Source organism: Panthera leo, chromosome A1, assembly GCF_018350215.1.
Source record: "Panthera leo isolate Ple1 chromosome A1, P.leo_Ple1_pat1.1, whole genome shotgun sequence".
Lineage (NCBI taxonomy): Eukaryota > Metazoa > Chordata > Mammalia > Carnivora > Felidae > Panthera > Panthera leo.
The window spans coordinates 116,519,798-116,533,117 of record NC_056679.1 but is presented as its reverse complement, the minus strand read 5'-3'; the positions used below and the strand labels follow the sequence as shown (position 1 = coordinate 116,533,117).

The following is a 13,320-nucleotide window of genomic DNA, read 5'->3' as shown; positions in this document are numbered from 1 at the left end:
GGAAAGCTTTTAAAAATATAGCAGACAAGCAAGCTTTAACATACATACGAGACATAGTAAGTTTTTATGAAAGAGACCATTCCTTTTTGTTCCTTTTTAGGTAGAGAAGACATTCACCCGCATACTTAAATCTCGTGTTTTGCGTACACGACAAAACTAGTCAAGATGCCAAGTGCTTTACAAACAAAGTTGCTCATGGTGAGCTACCACGTAGCTCTGAGATTTGGCCACAAAGAGAGTGGAAAGATAGCAGTGATTTATGTATGGAAATGCAGTCTATTCTCCAAGAGCAATTCATTTTTCTCACATGGTTTCAACTTAGAATTAGTTAAAAATGATTGCATTTAGCTTTCTTCCCCCACATAAAATTACCTTGCGAAACGCTGACATAAGAGGTGTGATCTTCCGGTTATCTGCTGCATCCACATCGGCACCTGCTTGGACTAGCAATTGCACCACATCAAAGTGACCACCATTGGAGGCCAGCCAAAGTGGTGTGTTTCCCTTCTTGTTTCGAACATCAATATGGGCTCCCCTATAAAGTCAAAGAATGTTAGTATAGTTTGTATCCTGTGAGAAGAGGGTGACTTTCTATTTCCTCTATTTGTCTTTTATCTTCTATAAAATAGCATACAAATAATCCATTCTTTAAAATGCCAATAAAGTAAAAACAATCTGATTAATTGTAAAGGTGCTGAAAAGTAAAAAGGATCACAAAAACTCCTATATGTAAATATAAAATTTACCCACCTATTAATCAGGAGCTCACAAAATTTGTAGTGACCTTTATCTGCTGCTATTGTGAGAGCAGTATCTCTTGAGGAAGGCACAGGGGGGGCATTGACATCTGCTCCTTTATCAAGGAGAACTCTTCCAACCTCTGCATATCCTCCAGAAGCAGCTTCCATCAAGGGGGTAAGACCAGTCTGTTTAAACCAAAAATTTATGCAAGTAAATGAATACAATTATCTTAACAGACTAAAACAACTGACTTATAAGTCGACTCTATTTCTGATTTTCTCTCATAAAAGAACTAAGCAGTATTCAGTCTTCAATTTCACTAAACTACAAGTGAAAATTGTTGAATTGAGTCAGACATGCTGGAATGAACTCACTCATTCCAACTCATAAAAAAACAATTTCGTAACTTCTATACTGTTATAAATTTATACATGAGACAGTATCTTCTCTGCACAATGAATACAGATAATGAAAAATGAATAAAAAGAAAATTAAATAAGGCACATCACTGTTCAATGGGAAAATTCTGTTTAATGTTTTTTTAAATTTTTTTATTTTTGAGAAAGACAGAATGTGAGTGGGGGAGGGGCAGAGAGAGAGGGAGACACAGAATTTGAACCAGGCTCCAGACTCTGAGCTGTCAGCACAGGGCCTGACGCAGGGTTCTGACTCATGAACCGTGAGATCATGACCTGAGCCAAAGTGGGACACTTAACCAACTGAGCCACCCAGGCACCCTGGGAAAATTTTGTTTAAAATATCTAACTGAGAATGTTAGTTTGCTAAATAACTCTGGATAAATTCCTTTAATCCTATTCAACCTTGGGAAAAGTAGATTAAAATAGCACTTCTTAAATTTTATGTATATGTGTCTTTTGCTCATTAGTCTTCAAAATATTTGCCAAGAGACATTTCCTACTGGTATCATTTCCAAAGTAATACGGGTTTCTCTAGGACATCTAATAGATAATTGGACAACACTAAATACGCATAATACAAAAAGATAAACTGGACAGCAGGAAAGGCTCATTTTTCTTTGTGCTATGAAAAATTTGAGGAAAACTCCACTCCCTAATTTCATAGATTAAAAAAATGTAAATGTTGTATTAAATTTTAAGAAACATAACTAATGCAGTTCAGAGAGACAATATGAGAATTTCATTCAGACCTTTCAAATTTGAAATGACTAAAAATTTGGCCATTCGTTGTGTGATTATAATGAATTCTATATAAGCTACGCTTTTCTAGGGTTGTAAGTTTCTAATAATTCCAAGCACAGCAATTAAAAACGCCGAGATACTAACTCCTTTCTAAATGCCAAACACTCATGAAATTGTCAGAATCTGTCACGATCAGATTAGATTTTAGCTGTCTTAATTTTATAATCCACGCAGTTCTTTAAAAATCTACATTAAAGGACTCTATATGGGACACCTGGCTGGCTTAGTTGGTAGAATATACAACTCTTGATCTCAGGGTCGTGGGTTCAAACCTAATGTTGGGAGTAGAAGTTACCTAAGAAATTAAAAAAAAGAACTCTACAAAACAATCACTACAAAATCTTATTACAGTCAAAATTGCAAACTGGAAGATTCATAGAGAGCTACTTAAGGTTGAGGTTGGAAAATGTGATTCTACTTTCTTCATTGTTCTTAATAAAAGTCACAAATGATGATATTGTGTCACTGACCACTGTATACAGCACAGTTCCCTGGTCCTGCCTTGGGTTGTCAGTTTTAACTTACAACAATTTAAAATAGCACAATTGGAGTTGAAAAGCGATATTTTTTTTTTAAGACTTTATTTTTAAGTAATCTCTACACCCAATGTGGGGCTTGAACTCAGAGCTCCAAAATCAAGAGTCCCACACTACACCAACTGAGCCAGTCCAGTGCCCCGAAATGCCACACTTTTTACACTAGAAATATACCTGAAGTAGTCGACAAGTTATAAAATTCTTACCTTTGCCCTATGTTCAACATTGGCTTTTCGGTCCAGAAGCAAACTCACGACTTCTGCTCGGCCTTGAAAACAGGCCAAAGTAAGAGCCGTGTTCCGATTGGTCTCTATTTGGGCATTAATGTCTGAACCCATATCAAGCAGCAGTTTCACTGCAGGAACATGTCCATTCATGGCAGCCAACATCAGGGGAGAAATACCCAGTTTACTCCCAGTCCTAAAGGGAGAAATGTGCTTAGAAAATTAAGGTAATATGTTGCCTATTGCGTTTTAAAAAGCATAGAGAATATAAAAGATGAAAATGATTCAGTAAAAAGAAAGGTTTCTAACACCAGTGTAAATTTTATTTGTGTAGACTACTAATTAGGAATAGGAAAATCTATTTATTTATTTATTTATTTATTTATACATTAATATTATTTATTGTTTATTTATTTTGAGAGAGTGACAGCATGGGGGGGAGGGCGGGGGGGGGGTGGGGAGAGAGAGAGTGTATGAGAGAGAAGGAGAGAGAGAATCCCAAGCAGGATCCATGCTATCAGCATAGAACCCAATGCAGGGCTCAAACTCATGAACCATGAGATCATGACCTGAGCTGAGATCAAGAGTCAGATGCTTAACTGATTGAACCACCCAGGCACCCTGGAAAATTACACAATGTAAAAGATAACCCCTATTTAGAGGTTATAAATTTCCAACTACACATAATGAAGTACTTTCCGAGATGACACCTCTCTAAAAATAGCCATGTTAGCATTTTGAAGTAAGCTGTGACTACTTATAAGCACATTACAGGAATAATTGTTGATCTTGTAACTTTAATACAATCTTTAAAAAAAATTTTCACTTTTAGTTAAAGTATACTTGATTTTATTACTATCTTAATTAACAGTGGTATCTGTCCAGATATATAGAGGAAGACATTTAACCCCAATGTAGTAATGTACTAATCATGAATAATAAAATGAAGATACATACCTTGAATTAATCTCCGCCCCAGCATTAAGTAGGATCTTAATGATATTAACATATCCTCCAGATGCAGCTAGACTCAATGGTGTATAATCAGACACGTTCCTGTGTTCTTTATTTGCACCTCGAGCCAGCAGCAAGTCTACCACCTACAAAGTAAAATATAAAAAACAAGTGTTCAACTTATAATGAAGGAAGCACGGAGAAATGGAACCTGTAACTTCCTTGCCTGAATATCTGGCATTTTAATTATGCCCTAGATATTCAAGTATCAGCAACTGGAGAAATGGATTAAACTTCGTATCAGGAATTTGGAGCTTTGAAACCCCAATTATATTACAATAACAAGATATTACTCTCTCTTTTTTTATTTTTAAAATGTTACTCTTCCTACTCGTCAATTGTTGAGTGATGAACTTGCATTTCATATGTGTTAGGATTATGGTTCATTCAGCCCCCAATAAATGTAAGGATAAACAGAAATTTTTTTGCCTAAACGGCAAGAAACAAATTCTATGAAAGGTGATTCACTACTCCCATTAAACTTAGTATATGGAACATGTCAAAACACAGGCAAGTTTTATTCATGTAGCTAAATTACTTAGTATATGCATATTTAAAATACGAGCATAATGGTTACAAAGTGAAAATTAACATTAACACACCTCCTGACGTCCACCAGAACATGCTAATGAAAGTGGAGTATCCTTAGTTCGTTCAGATTGTGCTTCTATATCGCCACCTTTATCCAAAAGGATTTCAACAACTCCAACATGGCCTGCTGTTGCTGCCAGGATCAGTGGTGTGAAACCTAAAGGAGAAATAAAAATCTCAAATTTGTTTTTTTTGCTTATTGAGCCATTGTTTTCAATTTTCTATTAAAATTTTTTTTAAGTTTATTTATTTATTTGAGAGAGAGAGAGAGTGAGTAGGGGAGGGGCAGAGACAGAGGGAAAGAGAGAAAATCCCAAGCAGGCTCCTGGCTGTTAGTGCAGAGCCCAATGCAGGGTTTGAACTCATGAATGGTGAGATCACGACATGAGCCAAAACCAAGAGTCGGACGCTTAACCAACTGAGCCACCCAGGGGCCCCTCAGTTTTCTATTATTTTAATAGAATAAGGTCATTAAGGTAGATAATTATAACCATTTAACAAATTGCTCTAAGCTCTCATTTGTTAGTGACAAAAACCCCAAAATACCTGATAAAAACTAAATGCTAAGTCAAACAAAACTACTAAAGTTTATACTCATAATGAGCTCTGGATATTATACTTTTGGATTAAGAAGAAAGGCAACCATGGGGTGCCTGGGTGGCTCAGTCGGTTGAGCGTCCGACTTCGGCTCAGGTCATGATCTCATGGTTTGTGAGTTTGAGCCCCACGTCGGGCTCTGTGCTGACAGCTCAGAGCCCGAAGCTGCTTCAGATTCTGTGTCTCCCCCTCCCTCTGCCCCTCCCCCGCTTGTGCTCTGTCTCTCTCTCTCAAAAATAAATAAACATTAAAAAAAAATTACAAAGAAAAAAAAAGAAAGGCAACCACAACTTGCTGTATTTCACTCATGATATATAGTCTTAATTTAAAAAAAATTTTGAGAATAATCTGGCTCTGTAAATGAACAAATCTGGATATTCCTAATTGAAATATGCATATCCACCTTTAAAAATTTATTTATTTTCAGAGAGAGAGAGAGAGTGAGCGCACGCACGTGCACGCGCACACACACACACGTGCAAGAGCAGGAGGGGCAGAGAGAAAGAGAGAGAGACAATCCCAAGCAGGCTTCACACTGTCAGACCAGAGTCCGATGCAGGACTCGAACCCACAAACTATGAGATCATGACCTAAGCTGAAATCAAGAGTCAGACACTTAACGGACTGAGCTGCTGCCCAGGTACCCCTGCTTCTCCATCTTTTCACTGAGATAGTTTAGGAACTACTTATTGATAATAAAAAAATAATTGTTTTTGGGGTGCCTGGGTGGCTCAGTCAGCTAAGCGTCCAACTTTGGCTCAGGTCATGTTCTCAAGGTTTGTGAGTCTGGGACCCATATCAGGCTCGCTAATATCAGCCATGAGGCCTGCTTCAGATCCTCTTTCCCTTTCTCTCTCTCTCTCTCTCTCTCTCTCTCTCTCTCTCTCTCTCTGCCCCTCCCCTGCTCGCTCCCATTCTCTCTCTCAGAAATAAATATTAAAAAAAATAACAATTATTTTCTAAACAGGCAGACACACACAAAAACACACACGAAAAAACTCTTAGGCTTTACTTCTGACTGACATGTCTTACCTTTTTTGTCTCTGTGCTCAATTTTAGCATCTCGTGCAATGAGTACAGACACAAGTTCTTCGTGGCCACCTGCACAAGCTAATGTCAATGCTGTGTCATGATTGCTCTCAGTCTAAAAGGAAAAAAGGTTCGTTTTTGTTTACAACGGGATTATCAATTGAAGAGCAAATAATTCTTATTTGTACAATGAATGTATAATAATTTTCTTTTCCAAAGAAAATCAGAATTTGCAAAATAAGTTTAAATAAAGCAATCTACTCACATGTGCATCAATGTCAACTGAAGGATACACAGGGGGCATAGACTGGGAAGCCACATTGCTTGGAGACTGTGAACAGGGTTCAGGTGTAAGACATTCTGTGGTCTGAGAGGAACTGTTTGAACCAGTGGGCACTCTGCTACTCACAGCTGAAAAACAATATTCACATTGCTGAATGCTACTTGAAAGAATGAAGTCATTTGTATACAGAAAAACACAAAAAAACAGAAAATTTTATAGCAGGAATATAATGTAGTAGTCAAATCACAAGCTTGGAGTCAAACGGACCTATGCTTAAATCCTAGTGCCACCACTTTCTGATTTCAGGCAAGTAATTTAACCTCGGAGAGTCTCAATTTTCCTCATATGTAAAATGAGGATGATAATAATAGTACCTGCCTTGAAATATTGTTGGAAACACCACTTGAGATGATGCATGTAAAGTACTTACTAGCATGGTGCCCATTATTTAGTGAATATACAACAAATGATAGCCTTTTATGCTGTCAATAGGGAAAAAGTAGTTTCCAATAAATAATAAATTTTGTATCTTAGTTTGTAAAAGGTAATTAGATAAAAACATCCTAAAGACAATACAAAAAAAAGAGGGGGGGGGAGAGAATACACTAAAATATTTCTCACATAAATAGCAGAGAATATGTTTTAAAATTCAATATTTACTTTGAAAATTTGCTAAAATGCATCAATGTCTGAAAATAAAACTATTTTTAAAATGATCATTGGAACTTTTATTAGAGATATCAGTCTGGTGTTTGAAAACTGAGTTAACTTACATTCTATCTTTATGTCTCTGCATATTGCTTATGTTTCTTAAGAGACAGTGTTAACCCCACAGAGGGAGAAATGGGACCTATTCAGAGGGATGTTATGAGTTGTCTGCTAGGTAAGGAACAAAAAACATTTAAAACACACAGTGTTTGGCACATGTTAAGTGCTCAATAAATGTAAGTATCAGATATTTTATAGGACTTTCAGTACTATTGTTCACTGTATTGAAAAATATAAACATTACTACTCACTAAAGAAAATACTCAGAAAAAAACATATAACCATTAATAATATGAAAAAAAAAAAAAAAAGACAAAGCTTCAGTAATGACAATAACCTTCTCTTACCTAGACCAAAAATCAAAAACACAGGTCTCAATAGAAAATGTAATCATTTCACATGCTGGAGAATGTTTAGTCTCTAGAATTTTGATATGACTGGATCCTAATCAAGGATACCATTCACAAGAAAAAATGACTAAGTTTAGTATAGTACTTCTTAAATAAGTTGCAAACTTAAGATGTTCAGATATATTTCTACCTGAGCTGTCCCGCTCTTCTCCCCACCAATATATATAAAATTGTCTTGGCCATATGAATTTCTATAGCTTCTATCATGGTTACGAATAGGAATAATTATTATGTATTTTTGTTTCACATATAAGAACTTGCACAATGGAAACAAAGTTTAATAAAAAAATTTTTTGTCACCAATGAATTAAAAGCAGATAGTATTTTGCTATACCTCCTCAAAACAGCAGATACGTTTGGAAAACAGCTCTAGAAAATAAGACACTAAGGAATAATATGTAGCTTCTCTGTAATAATAAGCTTTCAACAGTAGTCTCATAATTATCAACATATACCTTACTAACATAACTACTTTTTTTATCATTATTAATGTTGTCTATCCATGTTATCTCCTTTTGTTATTATGAAAAACAGATTCTTAATTTTTTTAAATAACTGATTAGAGCACTATGTCAGATGTGATACAAAAAAGACTTCTTCACAGAGATGGTTTTTAAAAAATACTTTTGTGCATTTAACAGCTCTATTACCAAAAATGTGTTGTTATATCAACTATCATACATTTTTGTACAATATTATCCTAGAAACATTTTTTCCTCTTTGCAATAATGACAATCAGAAACATTCCACAAAAGTGACTTTAATAGGATTAATTACATACGAAAAGTAATGAAGACTAGAAAGTAGCAAGATTTAAAAAGGTACATGTGGAATAAAGGTATTATTAACATAAAATTACACCAGGACTATTACATTTTCATAAACCCTAAAACGTTTCCTACCTCTGAATGAAATGTCTCTGAAAATGACTAATACAGATTGCTGCCACAAAAGTCACTATACAATTCAAATTAAATTTATGCACTATCCTAAAATGGGGTGATAGAAGAACTAACTGCAATATTCTACTTAATTCTTTATGAAATTTAACATGGTTTTGTAGGCAATATGGAAGATAATAATAAACTTTACTATATAAAAATCTCAGACACTACGTGTACATAAACTATGCTGTGAGAGTTTAGAAAATTACCATAATCTGTTTTATATAACAGTAACTTTAGTAAATATATACAAATAAATAAAAGCCTATAAGTAAAATATTAACATTAGAAGAAATTATTTAAAGGTATTTTATTGCAAATTCTCTCAAAAATAAGAGGATTTCCTAAGTAACTTTTTATTCTTAAGATTATACTATAAGATTACTTAAAGCAATATACTTTTGAACGAGAATTTGTTTTAAGAGAACCTATTAAGGTGCCAACAACACTAACAATGCGCTAGCCACAAAACTATATAAAACCTTACATATACATAAAATCTTTATATAAAAATAAGGGAAACTGTTCATTTTTTTAGAAGTCCAAGGAAATAACAAATATCTTTAAGATAAATCCAGAACTTCAAGATGAATCAGATGCATGCATATTACACTTAAGGTTTTTAAACATGGCTGAACTGAGTTTAAATCTTGGCACCTAGTAGTAACTTAATATCCATATGTCTTAGTTTTTCAACAGAAAAACAGACGTGGGAAAAGGACCTATTTTATAAGATTATTATAAATAGCCATGAGATAATGTATATAAAGCATTGAGCACAGAGCTTAATACATGGTAAGTGCTCAATAAATGTGAATAAATTGATATTATTTGATTTTTAATTGATCTTTATATATTAATGATAAAATTTTTACCAGATGTTTCTAGAAATGCTCAATTGTCAAAGCTATTTTGAATTTTAGATTTCTAAATCTTAGTTCTATACATTTGAACTGAGAATCACTTGTCATTATGATAACTTCTAAAAGCCCAACACTTATTTTTACAAGGAAAGGACCTGAAGAACCATGCTCCCAACCAAGAGTTTACATACATTCTGTCTGGGACTATATCAAGTATGACACATATAAGACTATACACTAAAATACTAAGTTAATCAAGTCACCGTCTTACTAAATTACTTATCTAACCAACTCATTTACATGAAAATATTTTGCCATACAAGCAATAAAGAAAAAAATACTCCTATATTTAAAGAGCAAAATTTATTGCTATTATTTAATGGATATTCTCTAAAGTAAAACTGTAAGATATACAGTATTCTCTCCTTTATTAAATACAAGGGATGAGAACTAGATTTAATTTGGGTAAAATTAATTACATCTTTGGCCTGATCTATAATCATTATTAATATATTAATATAGCATGCAATCGTAGAATTAGGTATTCACCTAATCCACCCTTGTCTAATTTCTTTCACCTTCAATAAAGAAAATTAAAAGAAACCGGGACTTAATAAAATAACATTTTTTAACTTTAAGTGAGAAAGTTTGTCATACTGAAAAAGGAAATTTAATTGTTGCTATATATTTTAAAACAGATAACCTTCATAAAAATGGAAAATTTTTATATGAAGATAACTTTTGTATTTATTGGTTGATTTATATGTGAAAGCTTGTTAATAAAAGAATATTGTACAAAATGATAGGCCAACTATCACTAATGTCTAACAGAAATTAAATTTTCATAGTTTATATTAACATATATAAATAAAAGATGTTTCTAAACAAATATTTTGAACTTTATAAAAGACCATTTCAATTTAACAAATAGTTGAATGAAATAAAATTTCACCTCCCATACAAGAACCACCCATAAATACTACCATAAAGTTAATATTTTCAAGTTCCTTTTAGAGCTGTTTCTACATTATTTAAAAAAAAAAAAAAAAAAGACAAGTTCTAAGTTACAACAAAGCTAGATTGAGCAGTAATGTGGGTTTCATAACTGCAAACTGAGTATGTAATTACAAACATTATAATGCTACTTATTGAATCCTAAGTCGTAAAAATTTTATTCCCATATGCTTGGTTTCATTATTATTATTCATATTTGTACTTGACACTCAAATATCTGCTTATATTAGATTAGAAATTAGAACTATAAATGAACTCTTAAGAGTTTATTCATAATTTATAACAACTCTCAATGCTAATGACACAAAGTTCATTTGAGTTAAGCGACTGTTGGCTGCAGGTATAAAAAACCCAAACTAAAGAATAAAGAATCTAACTTCTTAAAACCTTTCCCAGCATTTTTATTCTCTTTCTAGGAAACTAAGATATTCCTCTTCTGCACAGTGATACTAATTACGTATCAGAGGAAACTCATAGGCAGTATCACAGTTCTATAACCATTACAAGTCATATACAAGCCCAATATAATTCCTGATTTAAGTAAGCTTATTCCACATTTTTAAAGATTCAGCAAAGATTAGGAAGGCTAAAAGCTCACAAAAGAAGAAAGGAAACTGGGATAGCATAATTGGGATGGGAAGAGGGGAGGAGAATATGACAAGAGGAAACAGACAACAGTAAGGAAAAAAATGTTGCAATCAAGAGACAGAGGACTGGCCTGCCTTTGAATATCACTCCAGCTACATCTTAGTTCTTGGTCTTCATCCACTGTCAACAGCCATTCTGGCTGCATTTCTGAACTGGGCTCTCATGGAGGTGATACATTCACCAGCCATCTTTAGGAAGGTAAATGATTAATTGCACTGTTTTCCCACTGCTGCAAGGACAATGAAAGGGAAAGTAAACTTGTGCACCTCATTTCAAATCTAGTTGTAATTTTCCACACAACAATAAACAGAAACATATACTTTAAGGTTATCAGGCCTTTCTTTTTCTCTTTTCCTGTGTGTATGTGTGGTGTCTTTGTCTGTGTGCTTTCATCAGGATAGTAAATATGAAAATCCCAATCTCCAAATCATCATCCAGTTGATGATAACTTCAGGGTAATTTGAATCTTCTGACCACAGATACAAGAACATGGAATGCGTAGTTTTCTCTGAACATCCCTTTTAATTACAAATATTAAAGTGATCTAATATAATTATAAATAAAGAGAAAGCCATGTAATTTAGAATTACGATATCCACATATGAAAATCAATAGCAGGAAAATTTAACGTATAATTCTTACGTGAATATCTCTAAGGCCTACAAAGAAATTCTATTTAGAGGTCTCCTACCCAAGATACAACACAGGGTATGTTTTTGCTCATTTGTTTAAAGCAGTCTCTACACCCATCATGGGGCTTAAACTCACAACCTGGAAAGCAAGCGTTGCATGCTCTACCAACTGAGTCACCCAGGTGCCCCCACAGGGTGGTTTCTTTTTTTTTTTCTTTTTTTTTTTAATTTAATTTAATTTAATTTTTTAATGATTTTTTCCCCCCACAGGGTGGTTTTGATACCAAAGTTCTAAAATAAAAGATCATGTCAATTTTATTTCTTTGCCTTTGCAAATAACGAAAAAGAAGAGGGGAAAACACACTTTTGTGCATTAGTGCTGTCTGGCTTAGTTAAATTCACTTCCAAAACACCTCCAGGAATAAGTAATTTTACAAAGATAGGTCTACAATGGAAAAGTACCAGGTTGGTGTCTTTGGAGGGTCATGTAAAGAAGTTGAGCACACAGATTAAAGAGAAATTATTACAGATATATTTCTTAACCCACCTGCTATCAGGTCATCAAGAGTGTCGGTAAGCGTCTGGGCTGGAGTTGCAACCATTAGTCCATCTGGTTCTTGAACTAACAGCCCCTGATCATGTCCAGTAATAGCAATCTGAGGCTGTCCTATAAGCTGATGATTACCTGATACTTTCTGAAGTTCAAGAGAACTTGTCCCATTAGAACCTAAGTCACCGGAAAAGTTACACTGTGGAGATGATAAAGGCTGGACTGGGACAAAATCAATTTGTGCTGCCGATGGTGGAGACTGGTGCTCATCATCAACATCGTTATCTTTAAATAAGAGTGTGTCAACCTGAGGTAACTCTGCAAAGTGATCCTCTGGGAGACTACCATCTCCTTCCCCTTCTGGGAAGACTCCGCTATGAGAGCACTGCTGCTGTGGAGATACTGTGTCTTTCTGACCTTTGGTTTCCAAGTATTCTTTGGTAAATTGCTGCTGTGTTTTCATCTGCAACTGCCTTTCCACTTTCTGCAGTTCCTTCAGTATTTTCTTCTTCTTCTGGACTTGCTCTTCTCTGTTCTTTTTAAGTTCTTCTATCTTATCTTTGTTCAGAGGTTCACCTTGAATTAACTCCAGTGACTTAAGCTGTGCTTTTTCAATAGCACTAATTCTTTGTCCCAGTTCATTCAGCTTGCCTTCAGTCTCCTCTACTATGCACTCCAAAGGCTGGTATGGGTGAAAAGGTGGCAGTACGTCCTGATCTGCTACCTGCAGGGAACTGGACTTCTGCTTGGATGTACCTAAGCACATGAAAAATGTTTGAAAAAGTGCCATGCTAAAAAAAAAAAAAAATCAGCTCCCCCTCCCACACACACGGACCTCCCTCCCAAAACCCTTTTAACTAATGCTGTAAAATGAATGTTCAAAGACTCACACCGGTGGGAGGCAGATTAAAGACTAGACTCCTCTATTTCACATAGCACACACTGGGATGTTGCCAATTCAAAAAATGGGAATTTTTTAATTAAAAAATCGAATCTTTAGGATAGGAGGATTCTGGAAATTAAAACAGGTCCGGGAGAAAGGAAATCAAAGAGGAAAAATCTCGAAATTTTGCTTAGTAGATTGGACTTTTAAAGAACGTCAAATCTAAAATAGTGTCAAAATAGCGTTGAGGATATCATCAGTGTTAGCTTAACTTTTCAATTGTTTCTTCACAATATTAACTGTGCAAGTAAAGGTTACTACAGGAAACTGTAACTTATAAATCAAAGTAGTGAAAAGTATTTTTCAAGTGGCC

General features: G+C 34.5%; 1 protein-coding gene across 3 annotated transcripts in view; it reads right to left on the bottom strand.

Moving 5' to 3' along the window:
• Positions 1–13,320, bottom strand: part of ANKHD1 (ankyrin repeat and KH domain containing 1) — a 131,636-nt gene that overhangs the window by 22,828 nt on the left and 95,488 nt on the right. For all 3 annotated transcript variants that reach the window (XM_042937009.1, XM_042937025.1, XM_042937018.1), the window contains 8 exons: positions 12,062–12,820; positions 6,218–6,363; positions 5,956–6,067; positions 4,338–4,483; positions 3,679–3,821; positions 2,704–2,917; positions 751–926; positions 373–535 (listed from right to left, as the gene is read on the bottom strand). In XM_042937009.1, coding sequence (XP_042792943.1) covers positions 373–535; positions 751–926; positions 2,704–2,917; positions 3,679–3,821; positions 4,338–4,483; positions 5,956–6,067; positions 6,218–6,363; positions 12,062–12,820 — 1,859 coding nt within the window. The remainder of the gene's footprint in view (positions 1–372; positions 536–750; positions 927–2,703; positions 2,918–3,678; positions 3,822–4,337; positions 4,484–5,955; positions 6,068–6,217; positions 6,364–12,061; positions 12,821–13,320) is intronic.